This window comes from Anguilla anguilla, chromosome 19 (genome assembly GCF_013347855.1).
Source record: "Anguilla anguilla isolate fAngAng1 chromosome 19, fAngAng1.pri, whole genome shotgun sequence".
Classification (NCBI taxonomy): domain Eukaryota; kingdom Metazoa; phylum Chordata; class Actinopteri; order Anguilliformes; family Anguillidae; genus Anguilla; species Anguilla anguilla.
In genome coordinates, this window is record NC_049219.1 from 6,850,003 (window position 1) to 6,870,853 (window position 20,851).

At 49.3% G+C, this 20,851-nt stretch overlaps 1 protein-coding gene across 2 annotated transcripts in view; it reads right to left on the reverse strand.

The window, feature by feature from the left end:
- The window catches only part of LOC118218741 (cGMP-inhibited 3',5'-cyclic phosphodiesterase A-like), a 45,932-nt gene extending 25,534 nt beyond the window's left edge, over positions 1–20,398 (reverse strand). For both annotated transcript variants that reach the window (XM_035401386.1, XM_035401385.1), the window contains exon 1: positions 18,754–20,398. In XM_035401386.1, coding sequence (XP_035257277.1) covers positions 18,754–19,662 — 909 coding nt within the window. In that variant the 5' untranslated portion in view covers positions 19,663–20,398. The remainder of the gene's footprint in view (positions 1–18,753) is intronic.
- Positions 20,399–20,851: the final 453 nt, after the last annotated feature.

A 20,851-nucleotide genomic window follows, 5' to 3' on the forward strand; every position in this document is an offset into this window, starting at 1 on the left:
CCCCCCCCCTGCCCACCCCCACCCCCACCCCCCACCGCAATTCCACGCATCTGGAGCCGGTAACAGATCTCAGATCAGATTATGGCGACGGAGACCAAAACAATCCCGTCACTAATTTACGGGGAAATTTCTGCCTTTTCCAGGGGTCGGGGGGGTCGTGGGGGTTGGGGGGGTCAGGGGGTTGAGGGGGGGAGAGACGGCTCAAAAAGGATCCTCCAAATTTACGTCCGGGCGCTCGTCTCCCCGCTAAACTGGGGAGTTATTTGTTGTTTACACTGCATCTCCCACTGAGAATGTTCTGGAATGGGAACTGAGATCAGCTCGATAAATCTGACATTCCTGGTCTTGTCAGCGCCCCCCCTCCCCCACCCCCCCCCCCCCACCCCACCACGACCCCCCCACCCCACCCCAGTGAAACATAAACCACAAATCAGGCCCTAATGAACCCCCCCTCAGCCCCCCCCCCCCCTCATGTTGTAACCCGAACAGCAGATGGAAACAATCAGACGGGAGACCTCAGACCGTTCGGCAAAAGCTGGCCTTGTAAAATTTCACGGCAATAGCAAGGTTGTGTGTTCGCTTGCTTTTTTTCAAAAACGGTCTCATTTAGTTTTTCTACCCTCCGCGTTTCGGCTGACCCGAGCCACGACCCCAAAATACTACGGCGGTAACGACGGCGGCACCGACCGCAGGTAGCGGTTGGCGCTAAAGTGAACCCGCGGCGATGGCGAACTCCCTAATTAGCCTCCTGAGCGTTTCGCGGGACACTCGTGTGTGAGGAAGAGGCCTCGGCCAATGCAGCTCTTGGGACAATGCAGCCTTTGTTTCCCGGCGCAGAGCCCGCGCTGCGGCGCCCTCTGTTGGCAGGAAGGTGCGGTGCGCGCGAACGGCGATCGCTTCCGCCCTTCGGCAGCTCAGGGCGGCTCTTCGTTCGCGCGGCGGTCGGCGTCGCTCGTGCGACACGCAATCGAGGCGGAAGCCTGCACCAGCGAGCCAGGGCTCCTGAGAGAAAACACACAAGCCCAATAAAGAGGGGTCCGAGGGGTGCGGCTTAAGACGAAAACGTCACGGTCGTGCCCAAGGCACCTGTGCCCGTTTCAGGTTTGAGAGGGGAGCGAGAGAGAGAGAGAGAGAATAAGGGTTTGAGAGGGTTAATCGAGTAAATAAAGAACAGGCTTATTTTGCAAACCCAGCAAATGTGAAAAAATAGCAAAAAAAACAGCACCATTTGAAAAATATAAACCACAAAAAAATACAGAACATAAAAAAAAATGTTCATAAAAACCCCAAAAAAAACCCTGATACACCAACACATAAATCCACTGTTTTCACGTGATGTCACTTCCTGTGTTCTCTACCATCTGAGGTAGTATGTTAATGCACGTATAAAGTTAGCCATGCTATACATTAAGGTGCCAGACGTGGAGAGATGTGCAGACAGACCGATGAACAGAGAGAGAGAGGAAGAGATGGACGAGGAGAGGCAGAGGGAGAGACGGAGGAGGACAGGGAGAGAGGGATGAGGAGGAGAGAGAGAGAGAGAGAGAGAGAGAGGGGGGAGGCAGAGGGAAACTGCTGAGCTGTGCTGAGCTTTTTAATCAGGGTGGGAGGGGCTTTCGGGTCAGGGTGGAAAAAAAAGAAATAAATAAATAAAAATAAAATAAAGAAAAGCACATCTCCTGGCAGCTGGGTCGCCATGGCGCCGGGAGAGCAGATGACGTCAGAGCAGATGTCAGGGCGGCCTCGGACATGCGGGGAGCGGCCCGGACGGCGCCCGGGGGGGGGGGGGGGGGGGGGGGGGAGGTAGGGGGGGGGGTCACGTTTCAGAACGTGACCGGGGAGCAAAGCGCCCGACTGCAGCTCTTCCCAAAAAAGACGCGAAACGCTGACGTCCGTCCTATAAGGTTAAGGTAAAAACACATATATATATAAAGTTTAATGCTAATTTTCATATATACAACCCACCATACAAGTGTGGAAAATCTATGCCGCTGTCCTAAGTTAAAATTTAGGACAAACGTTGATCTACTCCAGGCGTTCCCAAGACTGGAGGTGCTGTAAATCCATTCTTTATCATTTAGCGAGGACATTACACCAGAACCTTCCCCGTCTGTAATAAATCTGAAATACATAAATCAAAATGGCCTCTGAATTAAATTACAGAAATGAAGGTGGGGTCAAGACGGCATGGATTTTCCTGTACTCTAAGGGAAAAAATATAAAATAAATATATTTAATAAAATGCGAAACAAAAGATATCCAATATCGAAAATGAAAGACTTTTGATATACTGTAGGAGGCATTGTTATGCACTGTTAATGCACACTTAATTGTAAGACTGCAATTATACTGTACCAGCTACAAAAAACTTGGATGAATTTCAACCCTAGCATTCCCAAAAATCGTGACACGCCGGTGCAAGCACGGTCATCCCCCACGATGGGAAACCGTGAACGTGTTTTTTTTAACGTTTCTTTTACGGTTTTGCATTGTTAAATAAACAAACATGGATATCAGACTCCGGCCAAAAAAAAACATGTTGCAGCCACCTGTGCATAAAAAAAGCAAGTATCCTCTCCTTCTGTAACACAACGGAGTTGCCATCTAGCGCTGAAGATACGAGGTACAGGCACCGAGGTTTAAGAGCTGCACGGCCCAGAGCAACAGCAGCAGCCTTAGGTGCGAGTTTACCCCTTTTCATTACATTACATTACATTACAGGCATTTAGCAGACGCTCTTATCCAGAGCGACTTACACAACTTTTGTACATAGCACTTTACATTGTATCCATTTTATACAGCTGGATATATACTGAAGCAATGCAGGTTAAGTACCTTGCTCAAGGGTACAACGGCAGTGTCCTTACCCGGGAATCGAACCTGCGACCTTTCGGTTACAAGCGCAGTTCCTTACCCACTGTGCCACACTCCGTCAGATCATTAGACCTGGAACACCCTTTCCGAATTGCTTATAATTAACCGAGTTCAGCGCTCTAATGGCCTACACTTCAAGTTCTAGTCCCAGCCAAGTTCACTGTATTTGGCCCCAATAAGCCACCGTTCTCTCCTCACTTCCTGTGGAAAAGAGGGGGTGGGGGGGGGAAACGCTTTCTGAGCTTAACCCTTTCAAGAGCAGGTTTTCTGGAATGTTTTTTTCTGGGAAAAGCCAGCGTTCTAGAACTCCATTGCATTCAGTTAGCAGCAGTGATTGTGACATCAGCATCGGAATGTTCAGATGAGAACATTCTCATCACTCATTTCTGATCTTGCGCAGTGAAGGGTCGACCAAGCGCCGACCAATGGCAGCGAGGGCGCTCACATCAGCCGAGATGCGACTGGACCACGGGGTCGTGGGGCCACGCCCCCCCTCCCGGCACCCCATTGGTTCGCGTCTTTTGTGCCTTGAGCGGTCTTCAAGGTGCCTTTGAGTCTTTAAGTCGCAAATGTAAATGGAAAAGAAGAAACTAAATTCTCAGGGAGGAAGAAAAATGAACATTTCAACAGCTGTAATGGGTCTACCGTCCAAAAGCTTTGGGTTTTTTCGTTCGTTTCTAATTCCCCTGACGGACAAAATGCTTCGCGGCTCGGCGAGCGAGGCACGCCTCACAGTGTTTGTTATTTGTCTTCTATTTGTTTATTTACAATCTGACGCTTCCTGATGTAAAAAAAGAAAAAAAAGACATGGCCGCTCGGTGCGCACGGATGCATTCCTCAGCAAACGGGCAGTTAGCAGACCCAGAGGCATTCCCAAAAAACAGAATACCCCCCCCCCCCAGCTCCACGTTCGAACAGATGCTCTGGAAGTGGACTCCCTCCAGATGGCCGGATCCTCGCACGGCTGACGGCGAAACGCCCTATCCGTGCTCCCGAACGCCCCCCCCCCCCCCCCCCCGTGACCGCACCGACACCCCAACCCTCCGCAAAGCTCAGCCCAGGTGCGCGAGAGAGGCGGGAGGACCGCGCGGCCGACCCCCCTTCCCATGATCCTTCGGTAAGACGCCCCAAGTCCACCGCGGCAAGGACGGCGAAGACGCTCTCTTACGCACCGCCTCAGCCCTCTGTATTACATTACATTACATTACATTACAGGCATTTGGCAGACGCTCTTATCCAGAGCGATGTACAACGAAGTGTAATAACCATAACCAGGAACAAGTATGACGAAACCCCTAGAGAGAAGTACCGGTCCAAGTACAGGGAACAAACGCATAGTTCAACTTGGACCCTGAAGGTTAAACTGTTTAACGCTAACACAAACGAGAACGGCAACAACGCAATCTATGGAAAAAATACAAGCAGTATAACGGCCATTTCTATCTTATCCCCCACAGGGGAACGCGGGAACCTTGGAAAAGGCAGTGTGTTCTTTTTGGCTTTCTCCGGTCCGCTCACGAAGGCATAGCTCGGGCCAGATTCTCTTGGCTTGTTCCGCTTCATTAACGGCAAACAAGAGGTGGAAGAGTCCAGGGGTCGGAAAGCAAAAGTCCTGCCGCGTGTTTCTCTTCCACCCGTGAACTGAGCCCAGCTGATTTCATTCATTAGTTCGAACCTCTTGCCAGGAGAACAGCGCTAATTAGCAAATACAGATGACTGGAATGAAAAAACCGGGAAGGAGTTTTACTTTTTGAATCTGGATTTCCCACCTGAGCTGACAAACTATAAAACGCACACAAACATACACACACGCAGACACACACACACACACACACACACACACACGCGGGCTGTGTGTGTCAGCGTGCAGTTCCGACAGAGGTGGAGAAATGCAACAGAAAAACCATCAAAAGTTCATATCCACAAACAGAGCGGACAAGCCAACAGTCCTGAGTGAACTGCTGTACATTATGAAACTGTGAATCATGAGAGAGCATAACCAACCCTGACAGAGAGAACAACCTAGAGGGGACAAGACCTTTCCACACGTTTTAGCCTGTAGCATAGTAGCGCTAACAGTATGGTTGCAGTTACGCTACGCTGGTTCAAAAAAAAAAAAAAAAAAAAACAATTCTCTAGATGCATATCTCGGGCAGCTTACTGAATTAGTCGGCGGGGAGCTAGAAGGGGAACATTTCAAAATCACAGCTCTGCATACGAAGGATATCATACATTTCTGCCATAAATATAAATACATATATAAAATATGATTAAATGCCATAAGTCAAAGACAATTTCTCAGTAGTTTCACATGAAGCGGCCCTAACAGGATACAGTAACAGAGAAGCTGTAGAAGTAGTTAAGCGCTCTTGTTCTGTGGAGTCTCCCTGTGTGCCTCTCTGTCTGAGTCCAGCAGGTGCGGCCGATTGGCGGCCTGATTGCTAATGATGCGCACCTGTGGTCACCTGGCAACCAAAGTGGACTCTGCAGTTCCAGAGACTCCCTTTCATGTCCTTGCTTCAGATTTTAGAACTTTCAGTTTAATTTTCATTTTCAGACTTTTGCTTTCGGTTTAAGTTACAGTTGTGTTAATGCATTTTTCTGTTATAGGCTGCAGGAGGTCTGGCAGTTCCTTTTCTTTGTGGTTCTGGAAACCTTTTGAGAGTAGGCCAGAGTAGGAAGAGAGCTTGCCAGAAGACTCACTCTTTTCGACAGGTAACCGTAGGTAACCGTGACACGTGCAGACATGCGTGCTGCTCACAGCCCATACCCAGGGCTCCATATGGAAGCCCCTCCCTTCCCTGCAGTGAAACATGACCGTTAACCAGCAGCCAGGTCTGCTTACGCTCCCAAGGGTCAAGCAATGCAAGCAGTCGTGAGGAAAAGCCAGCTAACCAATGAAAGCAATGCGTTTTATTTTATTTTATTTTTTTTAAATCAACCTCGTTACTGACGTTGGTTACTTTGTGACCCAGGTTTTCTAAGGCCAGGGCTAATGAACAACATGTATCTGTAACCCTGTTCCTGGAGAGCATCGGGGCCTGCTGGTTTTTTTTTGGCTTTGACCTTAAAATTCAGTAACCAATCGTGGCTCCACGGGACCAGGGCTGCAGGCCCCCCCGCACTCTCACCAGGAAGTGACTCTGCAGGGGTGCGGAGCGGTGGGTTTTGTGCCAGACCAGGCCCTCTGAGCGCGGCTGTGAGGGGGCGAGCGGCTGTGGGGGGGGGGGGGGAGAGCGACAGACGGGGGGCGGGTAAACACTTTAACCAGAGACAGCTGTGAGCGCCACATAAAAACACAGAAAATGCCGGCTCCTGTTAGCGTATTAAAGTGCTAAGAACACCGGCTCCTGCTAGCATGTAAAAATGTGCAGAACACTGGCTCCTGTTAGCATATAAAAATGCTAAGAACACCGGCTCCTGCTAGCATGTAAAAATGTGCAGAACACTGGCTCCTGTTAGCATATAAAAATGCTAAGAACACCGGCTCCTGCTAGCATGTACAAATGTGCAGAACACTGGCTCCTGTCAGCATGTAAAAATGCTAAGAAGACCAGTTCCTGTTAGCATATAAAAATCCTAAGAACACCGGCTCCTGCTAGCTTTTTCATTGGCTTCCGTGCTAAGCTGATACATCCTTATACAAACATATGCTTCATAAGTGACATCTGGATACACACATGCACTAAACGGCACACCAGCATTAACAATAAATGCTTTGGGTCATCTATCACAGTGTATCCGATGCTGGCCTACTGTTTTCCCACAATTCTTTGAGGGAGGGCGGAGGCCCGATCAGCTTGGAGGCGAATCTAACAAACTTTCAAAATGGCCGCCTACCCTGGCCATAGACAGCCTCTCACAGTTTGGGGGAAAGCCAGCCCCACTCGTTTAACACAACACAACACTAGTGCACCATTACCCCAGGGGGGTTAAACAACCACGCATTGCATGCTACACGCTACACGCTACACGTGATGGTTATGCAACCAGAAACCTTGCCGGGAGGTCAGTTTTGCCAGAAGGGGAGTAAGACCTTTGATAGAGCGTGTATGTGAAGCCCAGAGGGCCCCCCCCCCCCCTTCACCCCCCCCCACCCGAGGTGAAATCCATCACATCCAGCCACTTCCTCATGACAACCTTTCGACAGCGTCGCCGCCGTAAACAGTCGTTAACACGCCGGCGCCGCTAAGCTGACTCCCACGGGAGAGACACGCCTCCTCGGTCACAGGCAGCGCGGAGCAAAGGTATCCAAAGCTTTAAAAAATAAATAAATAAATAAAACACAACATGGGACACAAATTCGGTCGGCCGCGAGTCTCACAGGGAACGGGAACGCGAAACGTGAACGTAATCGACGGCCTTTGATCTTGTTTGCGTCGCAGTCCAGATACTGTTTTGTCTTTGACGGCGAAGGATGCGCCATTTTGGAAAATCCGACAAAGGCACGCAGGCGGCCTGAAGAGCCTGGGCTCGCAAACGCAGGTGACGAGCGGTTCATAGAGCAATCGATAGGCGCTTTCATATCCAACTGCTTATCTGACCGCCATATGCAGCATCTCTCTCACACACACACACACACACACACACACACACATACACACCCACTCTCTCTGGCACACATACACACACACGCACTCTCATGCACATGCAGACACACACACACACACACTCTCTCTCACACACATTAGAGCCCGTCATACAGCAACACAAGCAGCTCTGCTAATGAATTGAGCCTGGAACAGCTGAAAGTGTGTGTGCGCGCGTGTGTGTCTGTGCGTGTGTGTCTACATACATGCACGCTCACTCTCACACACTCGCAGACACACACACACACACACACACGCACTCTTAATGGCCTGGCCGGACGTCACATTCCTGGAACCATATCAGCACCCCCCCCCCCCCCCCCCCCCCCAATCCGTCTCCCAGATAAACAATAAAGAGGCTGTTTAATTCGCCGTGTGTTTTTACTGCTGACGGGACATCCAATAAAGGCAGGAGCGAGGGAGGGAGACAGAAAGGGAAGTAGAGAGGGAGTGAGAGAGGGAGCGAGGGAGAGAGGGAGGGAGGGAGGGAGGGAGGGAGCTCCCGGCAGAACGGTTTCACCGTGTCCACTCCAGGGAGCAGTGTTCTCCTGAACCCAAAATCTGAACAGAGCCCAGAGCGGCAGAACATTGGCCCCTCTCTGTAACTCCCATCAGAACACCGAGTGGCGACTCCAATCCCATTTGTCACACGAGACTTGCGCCTTGCCACTGTGCTACTCCAGTTCCTACACTTGCTCAGTGTCAGATGCCATAAACTTCCTTTATTCTTATCTAAACTCAAACAAGAAGCATGTAGGCCTACCAACGGCTGCACGGACCTTTATTCAGCTGCTATTTTTTTTTTAGACAGAACAAATGAAGCTCTCGCTCGGCTCCCAGTGATTTAGAGACGTCGCTTACGGAACAAAAAACAATCCATAAACACGACACGCTTCACGGCGTAATCTCGAACGACACCGGCCAATTTATTTTCAACAAACGCTGGAAGAGAGCCAAAATGAAATGGTCACAAACGCACGGAATATAAATCGCCGTACGCATGCGACGCAATATGGCAAATACGAGCGCGAACCCGGAGATGTTTAGCAATTCATAAAGCATAGACTGTAAAAGCAATCAAAAGTAACCCAAGAAGGCCTGATTGGATGAAAGACGCGAAAGCCCTGGGAAATAACCTTGACTGACACCGGCCTCTTCCAATGAAAGCCAAGCATTACAATGCTAACCCTGCGTACGAGGCCACTTAATTCACAGCGAATGGCACTGACATAATAGACTCAGACAGGGTTCCCGTGGTTACTGCAGCACCTCACTGCTGATAGGACCGGCGCTCTGTGAGCACACGGCCCGGGACGCCTGTAGGGGTAAGACGCATGGACGTGTCAGCGGGGGCCACTCTGTGTTTTGGCGTGCGCTCGTGTGTGTGATGACAGCGGGAAGGGGGTCGGGGGGGGGCGCACTTTAGAGACAGTCCGTCCCGTCCGCTAAATATTTACAATCCCGCTGCGATGGCCCGTCAAACAGGCCTGCCTTCCGCGCGCACCCAGGAATTCAGCAGGGCTGAGAGCGCTCGCCATACGGTCTGGGCCCTATTTACAGCCATCCTCTGCTACTCCAAACAGCACCGCGCACACAACTGCACTTAAGAACAGCTTCCTTTATACAGAACTACACTTACCTACAACTTCATTTGGATGGAACAGCACTTACCTACAGCTTCCTTTATACAGAACTGCACTTAAGAACAGCTTCCTTTACACAGAACTTCACTTACCTACACCTTTATTTACACTGAACTGCACTTACCTACAACTTCATTTGGATGGAACAGCACTTACCTACAGCTTCCTTTATACAGAACTGCACTTACCGCACTTACCAACATCTTCATCGACACACAACTGCACACTTACCTACAGCTTCCTTTATACGGAACCGCACTTACTTACACTCAGACCCACACTTACATCCACCTTTATTTACAAAGAACTGTACTGTGGGGGACAGCTGCGTGGTTGGTACCCCACGGTGCCCCGATCCGGTGTGCACCCTGCGTCCCCCCCCAATCCCCCCACAGAATCGACAATCAGCAGTTTCACACCTGGGCGGGGCTGAGTTCGATAGGTAGGACACTGCCGTTGTACCCTTGAGCTAGGTACCTAACCTGCATTGCCTGTACACACCCAGCTGCGTAAATGTATGTAAATGAGCTGTGTCAGTCGCTCCGGATAACAGCATCTGCTCAAGGCCAGTAACGCAACGGAATTCATTTAACATATGAATAAGGGTTTTTTGCCAAAACAGAAAGATATCGGAGAGATCTCTGGAGCGGATGCTCCGTGCGTGGCTGTTACGGGAACCTTGAGCAACACGGACTCAGAGTCCTGCACCAAACACGCAGAAATGACAACAGCCCGACGCTGACGATCGCAGAGCCAGAACACACATGGAAAGGCTCAGACGCACTCCGCGTTTAAAACGTCGAAAGCGCTGGAGGCGAAAGGCAGTAATCTTCGAGGCGAAGCCACGCAACAGAGAACACGGTGGCCTAAATTTCGAAACCGCGGTGTCGCATCAGATTTGTCAAATGAAAGCTAAGATGTCTGCCTTTTCAGGACGTGAGGACTGAAAAACAATTGAAACCACTGTCAGCCTTATATAAGAATAATTATGGGCTAAATAATGAAATGTACAAGAAAAGAGATACCAGAGAAAGTCAGCACAGCCCAACAGCACAGCCTAACAGCACAGCCCAACATCACAACACAGTACTGCACAGCCCAACATCACAACACAGTACTGCACAGCCCAACATCACAACACAGTACTGCACAGCCCAACAGAAGAGCACAGCTCAGCACAATGCAGGCCAGCACAGCACAGCCCAACAGCACAGCACAGTACAGCACAGCCCAACATCACAGCACAGCACAGCAGTACAGCACAGCCCTACATCACAACACAGCACAGCCCAACAGCAAAGAACAGCACAGCACAGCCCAACAGCAAAGAACAGCACAGCTCAGCACAATGCAGGCCAGCACAGCACAGCCCAACAGCACAGCACAGTACAGCACAGCCCAACATCACAGCACAGCACAGCAGTACAGCACAGCCCTACATCACAACACAGCACAGCCCAACAGCAAAGAACAGCACAGCACAGCCCAACAGCAAAGAACAGCACAGCTCAGCACAATGCAGTCCAGAACAGCACAGCCCAACATCAAAACACAACACAGCACAGCCTAACAGAACAGCACAGCACAGCACAGCCCAACAGAACAGTACAGTCAACAGCACCACTCACACTGGACAGAGAAAGTGTGGACTGGGATGCGTTTGAACTTGAGGTCACTGGTGAGAGCGGGTCCTCATGCAGTTTATTTCTTTGTTACAGATAGAAGTGTTTGCCTGACCTTCGGTACACCGCATGAAAACAAATGCAAGGCTTTTACACGAGCACAACTGCGGTTTGCTTGGCCCAATGCATCTGGTGCACATATTCAAAACACCCCATCTCTCGCCAACTCTCAAGATGTACCTCTCTCTCTCACACACACACACACACTCTCTGCCTCTGTCTCTCTGTCTGTCTGTCTCAAGGATGGATCTAATATTTTAAGAAAGCTCAAGATTCAACTGACCTTTCCTACCCGGTAAATGCATTTGAGCCTCTGTGAAGAGTGCTCTCCCCCCCCCCCCCCCCCCCTCCTCCATCTGAGAGGAAGTGAGGTCACTGCTAAAACGTTCCAGCAATGTCGTGGAAATCGCGGCCGGGGAAGCCTGGGTCGCGTCGCCCGGTGAACGAGTCGGCCGACCCGCCTGACCCTCAGCACGCTCGGCCCGCTGAAGCAGTGTTTGTGTGTGTGTGTTTGTTTCTGTATTTGTGTGTTTGTTTGTGTGTGTGTGTGTGTGTTTCTGTGTGTGTGTGTGTGTGTGTGTGTGTTTGTTTCTGTGTGTGTGTGTGTGTTTGTTTCTGTGTGTGTGTGTGTGTGTGTGTGTTTGTTTCTGTATGTGTGTGTTTGTTTCTGTGTGTGTGTGTGTGTGTGTGTGTGTGTGTGTGTTTGTTTCTGTGTGTGTGTGTGTGTGTGTGTTTGTTTCTGTATGTGTGTGTTTGTTTCTGTGTGTGTGTGTGTGTGTGTGTGTGTTTGTTTCTGTGTGTGTGTGTGTTTGTTTCTGTGTGTGTGTGTGAGTGTGTTTCTGTGTGTGTGTGTGTGTGTGTTTGTTTCTGTGTGTGTGTGTGTGTGTGTGTGTTTGTTTCTGTGTGTGTTTGTTTCTGTGTTTGTGTGTGTTTGTTTCTGTGTGGGTGTGTGTGTGTGTGTGTGTTTGTTTCTGTGTGTGTGTGAGTGTGTTTCTGTGTGTGTGTGTTTGTTTCTGTGTGTGTGTGTGTGTGTTTGTTTCTGTGTGTGCGTGTGTGTGTTTGTTTCTGTGTGTGTGTGTGTGTGTGTTTGTTTCTGTGTGTGTGTGTGTGTGTGTTTGTTTCTGTGTGTGTGTGTGTGTTTGTTTCTGTGTGTGTGTGTGTGCACGCGCATGTTTTTGGTTATTGAGACATACTTCTCCCCCGCTTCATAGTTACGTCCCGTTTTTAAAAACAACATTTATTGAAATGGTCAGGAGTCTGGACTGCGTGGCCGCCTGTCACCGAGCGGCGTTCGCTCTCCCCTGGAACGAGGGCGGGGCCGCCGCAGCCGAAACGCCCCCCCCCCCCCCCCCCCCCCGATCCCCCCGATCCCCCCGCGGCGGTGGCGTGGGACGCTCGGTCCAAAAAAACCTTGGGTTCAGCTTGCGGTCCTGAGCCGATACCGGAGAGCCACAGCTCGCCTCTTTGTTCTCCCAGAGCGCTTCAAGCCAGCAAATCAAATCCCCGACCAATTGCTCCTATAACCCCCTTAAGGTGTGAGGTCACAAATATGTGCTCACAGTGTTCTTAACGGAAAGTTCTAATGCTGATGTCACAATCGCTACTGGTAATCAAAAGCAACGGAGTTCTAGAACGCTTTGAAAAATAACATTGCAAAAATCCTACTCTTCAAAGGGTTAAATGCAGAGCTGGCTGTGGGGTGGAACCCGAGCCTGAGCGTGATGGGCGCTGAACATCAACGATCTCAGACTTCGTTTAGGCTAAGGGCCCCCCTTATTTTAGGCCGGGATTAAGGGGTTTGGTATTTGGTCTAAGCCCGGTGCTGACGTTTGTGTGCTTGGCAGCTGCAGTACCGCCAGCCTGAGGGGCCTGAGGCCTACAGAGAGAGTTCCAGACCCAGCTTGCAGCCAGAGACCCATAGAAAGAGCTCCAGGCCCAGCCTGTGACCTGAAGCCCACAGAGAGAGCTCCAAGCCCAGCCTGTGACCTGAAGCCCATAGAGAGAGCTCCAAGCCCAGCCTGTGGCCTGAAGCCCACAGAGAGAGCTCCAAGCCCAGCCTGTGGCCTGAAGCCCATAGAGAGAGCTGCAGCCCCAGCTTGCAGCCAGAGACCCACAGAGAGAGCTCCAAGCCCAGCCTGTGGCCTGAGGCCCATAGAGAGAGCTCCAGGCCCAGCCTGTGACCTGAAGCCCATAGAGAGAGCTCCAGGCCCAGCCTGTGACCTGAAGCCCATAGAGAGAGCTCCAAGCCCAGCCTGTGGCCTGAGGCCCATAGAGAGAGCTGCAGGAGTGTAATACATTGCAAAATCTAAAAGTGGCAACACTTTGCGTGTTTTGTGCCCACATATAGTGAAGTGTCACAATATCTTAACAACATATTGTCTTTCAATAGCCGCGGCAAAGAAAGTAATTAAAAACTCAAAACAGCACGTGGCTGCTGGGTGGCGCATCCCGTTAAGACTCTAATAATACATGGCCGGGCCCCACACTCTGGTATCAAGTCTGGAACTGTGCCAGGGCCGGGTGAGGCTCACAACCGGCACCAGCGCCCCCTGCTGGTCGGTCGGAGCAGCAAAACAAATATGAAAAAAAAAAAAAAAAACAAACCGTGAGGGTGAAGCAGCCAGCGGCTAACGACCGCTCTGACAGCGGCGGCTGTTTCCACTCAGGCAGGGGCTCCGAGTCTCTCGCTGCGCCCGTCCCGAAAACCGCAGGCTCGGCCTCGTCCCAAAAATCGCATCCCACGCGACGGCTCCCACTCAAACAACTAACAGCCACTGCGAGGGTGCGACAGCCGGAATCCCTCCCGAACGCCAGGGACGTGTGCGAGCGCTCGCTCAGCAACAACGGACCCTCTGAACGTAGCGGCCTTAAACAAAAACAAAAACAGTATCTCAAAATTAAGTTACGAAAAATATTTTCAAATGAGCGAGCGGTGATTTACTTTGCTTCAAAGGAAGTCGCCACAATAGTTTTCAAAGACCTTTTGTTGTTGTTGTTGGACAATAATGCCCGCTTCAAGCTGGGATAATATTTGCGCCGGTGTCGGTATGGAAACGGCAGGTTGCAGCCCTCTCCCGTACTCAGTGGGGGAGTCATTCTTCGGTCGAGGGGAGGGGGCGGAGCCGTCACTCAGCCTAACCCCCAGAGATGACTCCGCCTACTGACTGCCGGCTCCTCCCACCCGCAGACCAACATCGAATAAAAACGTCCTTTCCGGAAGCATCCGGTGATGGAGGCCGAAGGCAAGGTTAGCGACAGGACGCGAAAACGCTCTTACAAAACACAGCCTACCCTGAACACAGTCACGAGGCATTAGGCTGAACACACTGTCCCTTGAAGCCGAGCTGTCTCCAGTTCCTGTCTAGCTAAGAGGGCCCACAGAGTACGGGGGGTACAGAGTCGTTAAGCAGAGGAACGCGGCATGACGAAATAAAGAGAAAACCTCCTCCCTGCACCGAGGAAGACTCAGTCAAGCATCACACAAAGGCTTTAAGGGACCTTACATTTCAGGGTTTTAAAAGTCAAGCTCAGACACATTCTGAGCCGGATGTAGACATTCCCTCATATGAAAGCTCTCGGTCTCAAAGCTGGAACGGCAGGGGGGGGGGGAGAGAGGGGGGCGTTACATGAATGGCCATAATGGGTGGAGCTATAGCAAGCTGTCAATCATTGACCAATGGAAAGGGTCTGATCCGGAGGCTGCTGGGTCCCACTGCCTGGAGTCGAGGCGCAATCGGCCCTAGGGTCGCTCAGGGTCAGGGGGAGTCAGTCAGCCCGGGGAAAACATCGCCCCCCGCTGGTCGACCGGGGGACTCGCAGCCTGCCTTTTCAGACGCACGTGGGGCGTCTTCCTCCGGCTCACGTTCGTGCAAGTTCGACTCGCTAACCGCAGTTTTTGTACGACGCGACGAGTGACATCACGCACTTTGGAGGAAGATCGATGACGGAGGTCACTGAATTGAGTGTTGATGAATACAAGTGCGGAATAAAAAGTAGGAAAAGCGCTTTTAAAAAAGAATTTAATAAAACAAACTGAGAAAAACAACAATTTGTCAATGAGTGACTGGCAGCATACTGCATGTTGCTCTGCTCATATTTGCTTTCATGTAACCTCCTTCTCCCAGGGATATCCCAGAAGCCCGAGCGTGAATGGCGATATCCTGAACTGACCAAAGCCGCCATTCTGTTCTCTGGAACGCAAAACAGCTTGAACACAAGTGACGACGCATCACATCAAGTAAGAGAGACTGATGCAACCTGGCATGATCTGCGAGGCGGAATGATGTCATACATTTGCGCGCTTATGTAAGATGTACATTTATCCGGTTCAAAGAGCTAGCTGGCCTACGTTTCAATATCGTTCTTTACATCTTTACTGTTACTGACTGCCTGCTACATGCATTCTTTCCTGTTTCTCCTTAGATCTGACTCTTATATAACTTGTCATGATAGCACTTTGTGCAGTAATAAAAAAAGAGAATTCGCCAAATAACAAATAAGACTTATTATAATAGCACATATGACTGAAAATGGAACCACTGGAGTCCCTCAAAGAAGAACTGATTTTCATCTGCTCCCGTACCTCTGTATTATGACATCCGCAAATGCAGAAATCATTTTTGAACATCGGAGCTGGTTACGAACGGACCTCTCCGAAGCACGGGGCGTAACAGCCAATCGCATTTCGGCAAAAGGGAACGCACGCGGAACCCGAAATGGCGCTAATTATCCAGCGGGCTGCTGCCGTGTTTTCGTTCCCCCCCTCGCACAGCGCAAGACCTTCCCGTTTCCTCAGCTGGCTGACGTCAATGAACAGAAGGGTGATCGTTTTATCTCGAAACTGGGTCAGGCGCAGTGTGTTTGGGGAGGAACTGCCAATTTCTGCTCGCGGCTTATCGGCGGACGCGGTTTTGCGCTAGCCGCTGCACATCTCTTTCTGACGCAGCTAAACCGACGCTAATTCCGTCGAATGCTAAGTCCGCTTTGACTTCTTTGGAGAATCCACCGCGTTTCTGTGAATCTCTTATACATTTACTGTACGTCTTGGGCTAGTACACAGAAATGGAAAAAAATTGTGGATTGCAAAAGCTGCGCTTCACAAGTCAATTTCCTCACTTTGCAATAACGTACTGTGTTCAAAACTAAAAATCAGCTGGAGATCAGTGGTACAAAGAGGGCTTGGGGGATATGGCCGTTGGATATGAACGCTAGTCTGCTTTTTTTTTTAAAACCTAGGGTGGTACACAGGGCCTCTACCGTTCACAAAAAATGTGTATGGATTAGAGTGTTATTAAAGCTGTGCCTCACTGACAGAAAACCTCAGAAACTTCTCTGCAAAACACTGGAAAACACATTCCGGAAAGTGACCCTCTCCCTTAAAAATCCTAAACACACAGACCTTTCCGTGACATTCCTGAGCGCGCACCCCTCTTGGGAACATTCCGGAAACACACATTCCTCTCGGAGTGACATTTTGGGACAAAAGCCTCTCTCCGTGAGATTTCAGAACAGGCACCCCTGTCTGATATCCTAGTGCACAACACCCCCCCCCCCCCCAGCTTAACATTTTGAATACAGTCCCATTTGGCAACATTCCAGCCGCCCGCACCCATTTCTGTGACATTTGGAAACGCGCAACCTTCTCCGTGACATTCAGGAACACATACACCTTCGTGACATGTACATGACCGACGTTATGATCCAAATGGGTAATGTTACAAATTTATGAATGGGGTAGACGCGTTTTTCCCACCGTATGTAACTGTACATTTCTGCCAGTAGAGGGAGCATGTTCGGAAGAATGTTTGGCAGATGCAGCAGAATGGAAACAGACTGCCAATGATCGCCATGGTTCACTCACTCCAGATGGAAGAAAAATTGCACGGGCCAACGACAATATGCGTACTTTCAAGTTCTTATAGTTCTGGTTCACAATACTGTACTTTTCAGTACAGTCTGACATACTGTCAGTCTTCAAAATGTTGGCTGACGTGTACATCTTAACAGACTGTGGTTTGTTTCACACAAATATGCTGCATATAAATATTTGTATCCTCAACCAGAGAATGTGACAGTCGCCATATGTTGATCCATCCAGTTCTCTATCATAACTTTCCAAGGGATTGTGGAACATACCTGATCAACGTGAGCTCAACCACGCAAACGTACGCGTATTTGAATGGACCCGTGGACAGATATGACGGGCAAAGCGCAAATGGCAATCGTATTTTGAACCAAACGTATGCTCGGGTTAGAGAAAGTGAGAGAAAACTAGGGATTAAATACAGGTGTTCACTTCATTTACCAAGCCTAAAATACGACGGCGTTTTAAACAGCCAAGCAGACACCGCGAGCCCCGAGTCTTTTACGCACACGGAAATCACAATGAAAGCTTTGATCCAGCAGCAAATGAGTATTCTGTTCAACCGGTCACTGTGGCGACTGCTTTCGCGAGGGGAAGCGATAAATCTACATGGATAGACTTGCCAGTGACCACGGTCATTTTGCCCAGTAACCGAGTCAAGACAATTTCTTCATAGAAACAGAACATGTGCGAGTGCTCGCTATTTACTTCCTAAACAGTCCAGAACTCCATATAAATATGAAAATTGTTATCGCAGAAAAAACAAAGCAAGTAGACTATGTGCTTATAAAATAATTGAATATAGGGATCAAATCGTCTATTAAAATATAATTACCTCAGGAAAAACAAGGGTTTCACATACCCAACATGGGCCTATTTACGTTGGAGGCTCATGCATACCAGGTTAAATGTAAATACGGTGGAAAAAAAAGTCCACGCACTACACCAGAAATACAAATCCACAGTTCAAGCTGATTTTCACTCGTTACATAAAGGCTTTACACATTGGCACGGTTGAAAATGGAAACCGCGCATAGTCTCCACTCCATTTAAAATCTAATAAATCTGGTTGGGCTTTCCGTTTTCGGGGGTAAAACCATGTGGCGAATTGCCTTTGCTTTCAGGGAAAGGGGGGCGAATACAGAAGGATATCCCATGGCCACTGGCTCCATAGCCCAGCGGGCTCTGAAAACACTCTTTTCAAAATAAAATGTGCCTTTTGCATGTATAAGCGCATAATTGGGAGCCCTTAATAATAATACTAATATAATAAATAGATAATGCAACACGCATATCTGTCTGGTTTTATCAAACGAGGAAAGGACTATTCTTAACAACTTCAATGTCAACATTTAAATTCACGGCCTCCAGCCATCTGAGGTGCACCAAAACATTCCACGACCTATACCTGGGCCACCTCTCAAGAGGTGACGAGAACTACGTCATCATCTCCGACACAGCGGGGAACCCTGTTTTGAAGTGCTAATAGATGAATAGCGCACACCATAAAAATGAATACATTTGGCATCACACACACAGGCTCGCATTTCTGTGTTTGCGCAATACAGTCGCGTTAAGCATGCATGCGGTCACATTTTAACACAACACGCCGAACCGCCAATGCAGACGTTCCAATCGAGACACGAAAAATCAAGTATGAACTATTTGCACAAAATGAATTAATCCAATGACAGACCATTCGTTCAGCAAGGTTCATACTGAAAGCTTGAAACGGACGAATACACCTCAGCAAACCGATATGAACACCATGATCAAAATTCATGTAGGCTGTAGTGTTTCTACACTTCAAGCCTTTTAAATAATCTCTACGTTAACATCCAACACCACATTATACCGATATAACCTAATAATTTGTAAAGCATAGTCTACATTCGACCTAGATTAATTGCTATTGCAAGACTAATAGCAAAACCCAACAATAACCCAATTTGAAATGAACACTTCTCCAGGCACATATTTTTTTGGTGAGGCCGCTCATTTCGGGCAACCCCAAAATTTACACAGTCCGGGAAATCTCGAAATGTCAATTCCAACCACGGTCGGACATCTTAACCGTAAACGGGACAGAAAAATAAACTCACCTGGTCCCTCTGTATGCACGGGAGGGAGGTGCGCCGGCGCGACTTGCTGTTAGACTGACCGTGTCCCATTTCCGACGATATCACGGAGCTGGACCTCCTTCGCCTTTTAAAAACCGGGATATCTTCCTTTGCCCCGGTCACGGAGGTACAGCCCTCCCTCTGTACCCCTTGGCTCGGCAGCAGCTTGTCGGCATACCTCGCTAACAAGACGCCGAGCACCCCGACGACGTACGCCAAGTACGGTCTCCAGCTGGCCCGTACTTTGCTCAGCGAAATTATGGAGACCGTCCGGACGACGCTGATGAAGACGATGATGGAGATCCCGTGCTCGAGCTTCGCCACCATCAGTGCGCCGCTCGCCAGGCACGCGAGCACCACCACGGTCGAAGTGAACGAGAGCAACTGCCCCTCCGCCCCGTGCACGAGCGACTGCGCCGCCGCTTCGCCCAGCTGGCACGCGGTCAAAAGAAAAAGGAATGTTTGGACCAGGACTCCGCAGCGGATCAGATGCAAGCCGACCCAGAAGAAGGCACAAAGGAGGGTGACGATTGTGGAAAGCAGATGCCACCAAGTTAGCAATAGCTCCCCCGCGCAGCTGGACGTGAAAATGACGGGAGACCCGGTCTGTCTGCTATTGCTTCTGCCGCTGCGCTCGCATCCCCAGTTCACGAATTTAACCACCAGGGCGAGAAAGACCGAAAGCGACCCCACGAAGACTGCAGACGAAAGTCTCTCAGAACTCCGTATTTTGTCCAGCGCCAGTCTCGGCAACGCTCTGTAGTCCGGACGCTGAGACAAAGACGCGATGCAAGTTTTCGCGTTACCATTGCGGTCTGGGGCCCCGGGGCTTTTCCCGTCGCTTTTACGGGATGCGCCGCAGCTACCACCAGATTCCGCGGTCATCGCCATAATTCAAAGAGTTAACATTGTTGCGAGAACATAAAAGTATATTTACTCATTTAACCGCGGGGTTAAATAGCCATGGCTCAGTCAATGCTCTGGATAAACAACCATCGAGAAACAAAACATGCCAAACCTCTCAAAACAGTCACTGTTTTCAATTATTTTTATTTTAAAAACGTAAAGGATTACGTTTTCGAGTGTGTTCCATTGATGCATTTTTGCGCGAAGTTGCGAACATCTGATACTATAGGCTTACCCAAGGCACTCGGCATTCAAATACACACAAAAAATAAAATAATAAATCTAGCGTCTTAAACGGAATCCAGTGCGGCAGAATGACAGACCAGCTTCTGAGGTTTTACAAATCTAGGCCATCGCAGTTCTTCACTGCGCTCTCCTTTGTCCTGCGCGGGATCCCAGCGTTTCTCTCAGTCTTAATTCCCTCCTCGCCGTTCACGTTTATCCCATCCATTCAAGCGCGCTTTCTTCTTGACAATATACGAGCGTCATTCACGTTCACTTTCTCTACGTAGCTGCGCGCTGTCCGGTCATTGTTTTTTCGGATCTTTTTAAATGAGGAGAAACGGCAATAAATCCTGCTGCTCACTAGACAGAACTATAAATCCAGAAACGACAGAGGGAGGGGGAAACTGTATGTTCTGCCATTAGCAGTGACACTTAGTAGTAATCTCCTCCTCTGATGTGTTCGTACAGGTATATACTGCAAGGAGATGTGGCATGCAATGCAGCTGCATCACCGCTGTACAACAGACTGTCAGATTATTCAACTACACACGCGGATATCTGAGTAATGCATTGGTTAGCCTATTTAAGAACTGTCGCCACCCAGCCTGATAGTTTCCCAGGAAAAAGGCAACTGAATCTGGTATTAAAAAAAATAATAACAAAAAAGAGGATACATTGTGGTCAATAAAAACTACTGTTAAAGATGCATACGTGTTTTGAAAGTATTTTTTAAAACATATCATTTGACTTCCGCTTTAGGCTATTCAGAATGCCGGTACACGTTCCAGGGAATCGGAAAAAGGTGCATTTTGAATAAAGGCATTTCTTCTGTCAACGTCGTAAAGCAGTATAGAGAAGTTTACATATTTATGTGTTCACAATCGTCAGTTCTGTCTAAACTAATCCATCTTCTGAATATTAAAATTTTGCTTTACGTGCAAGAGAGGTC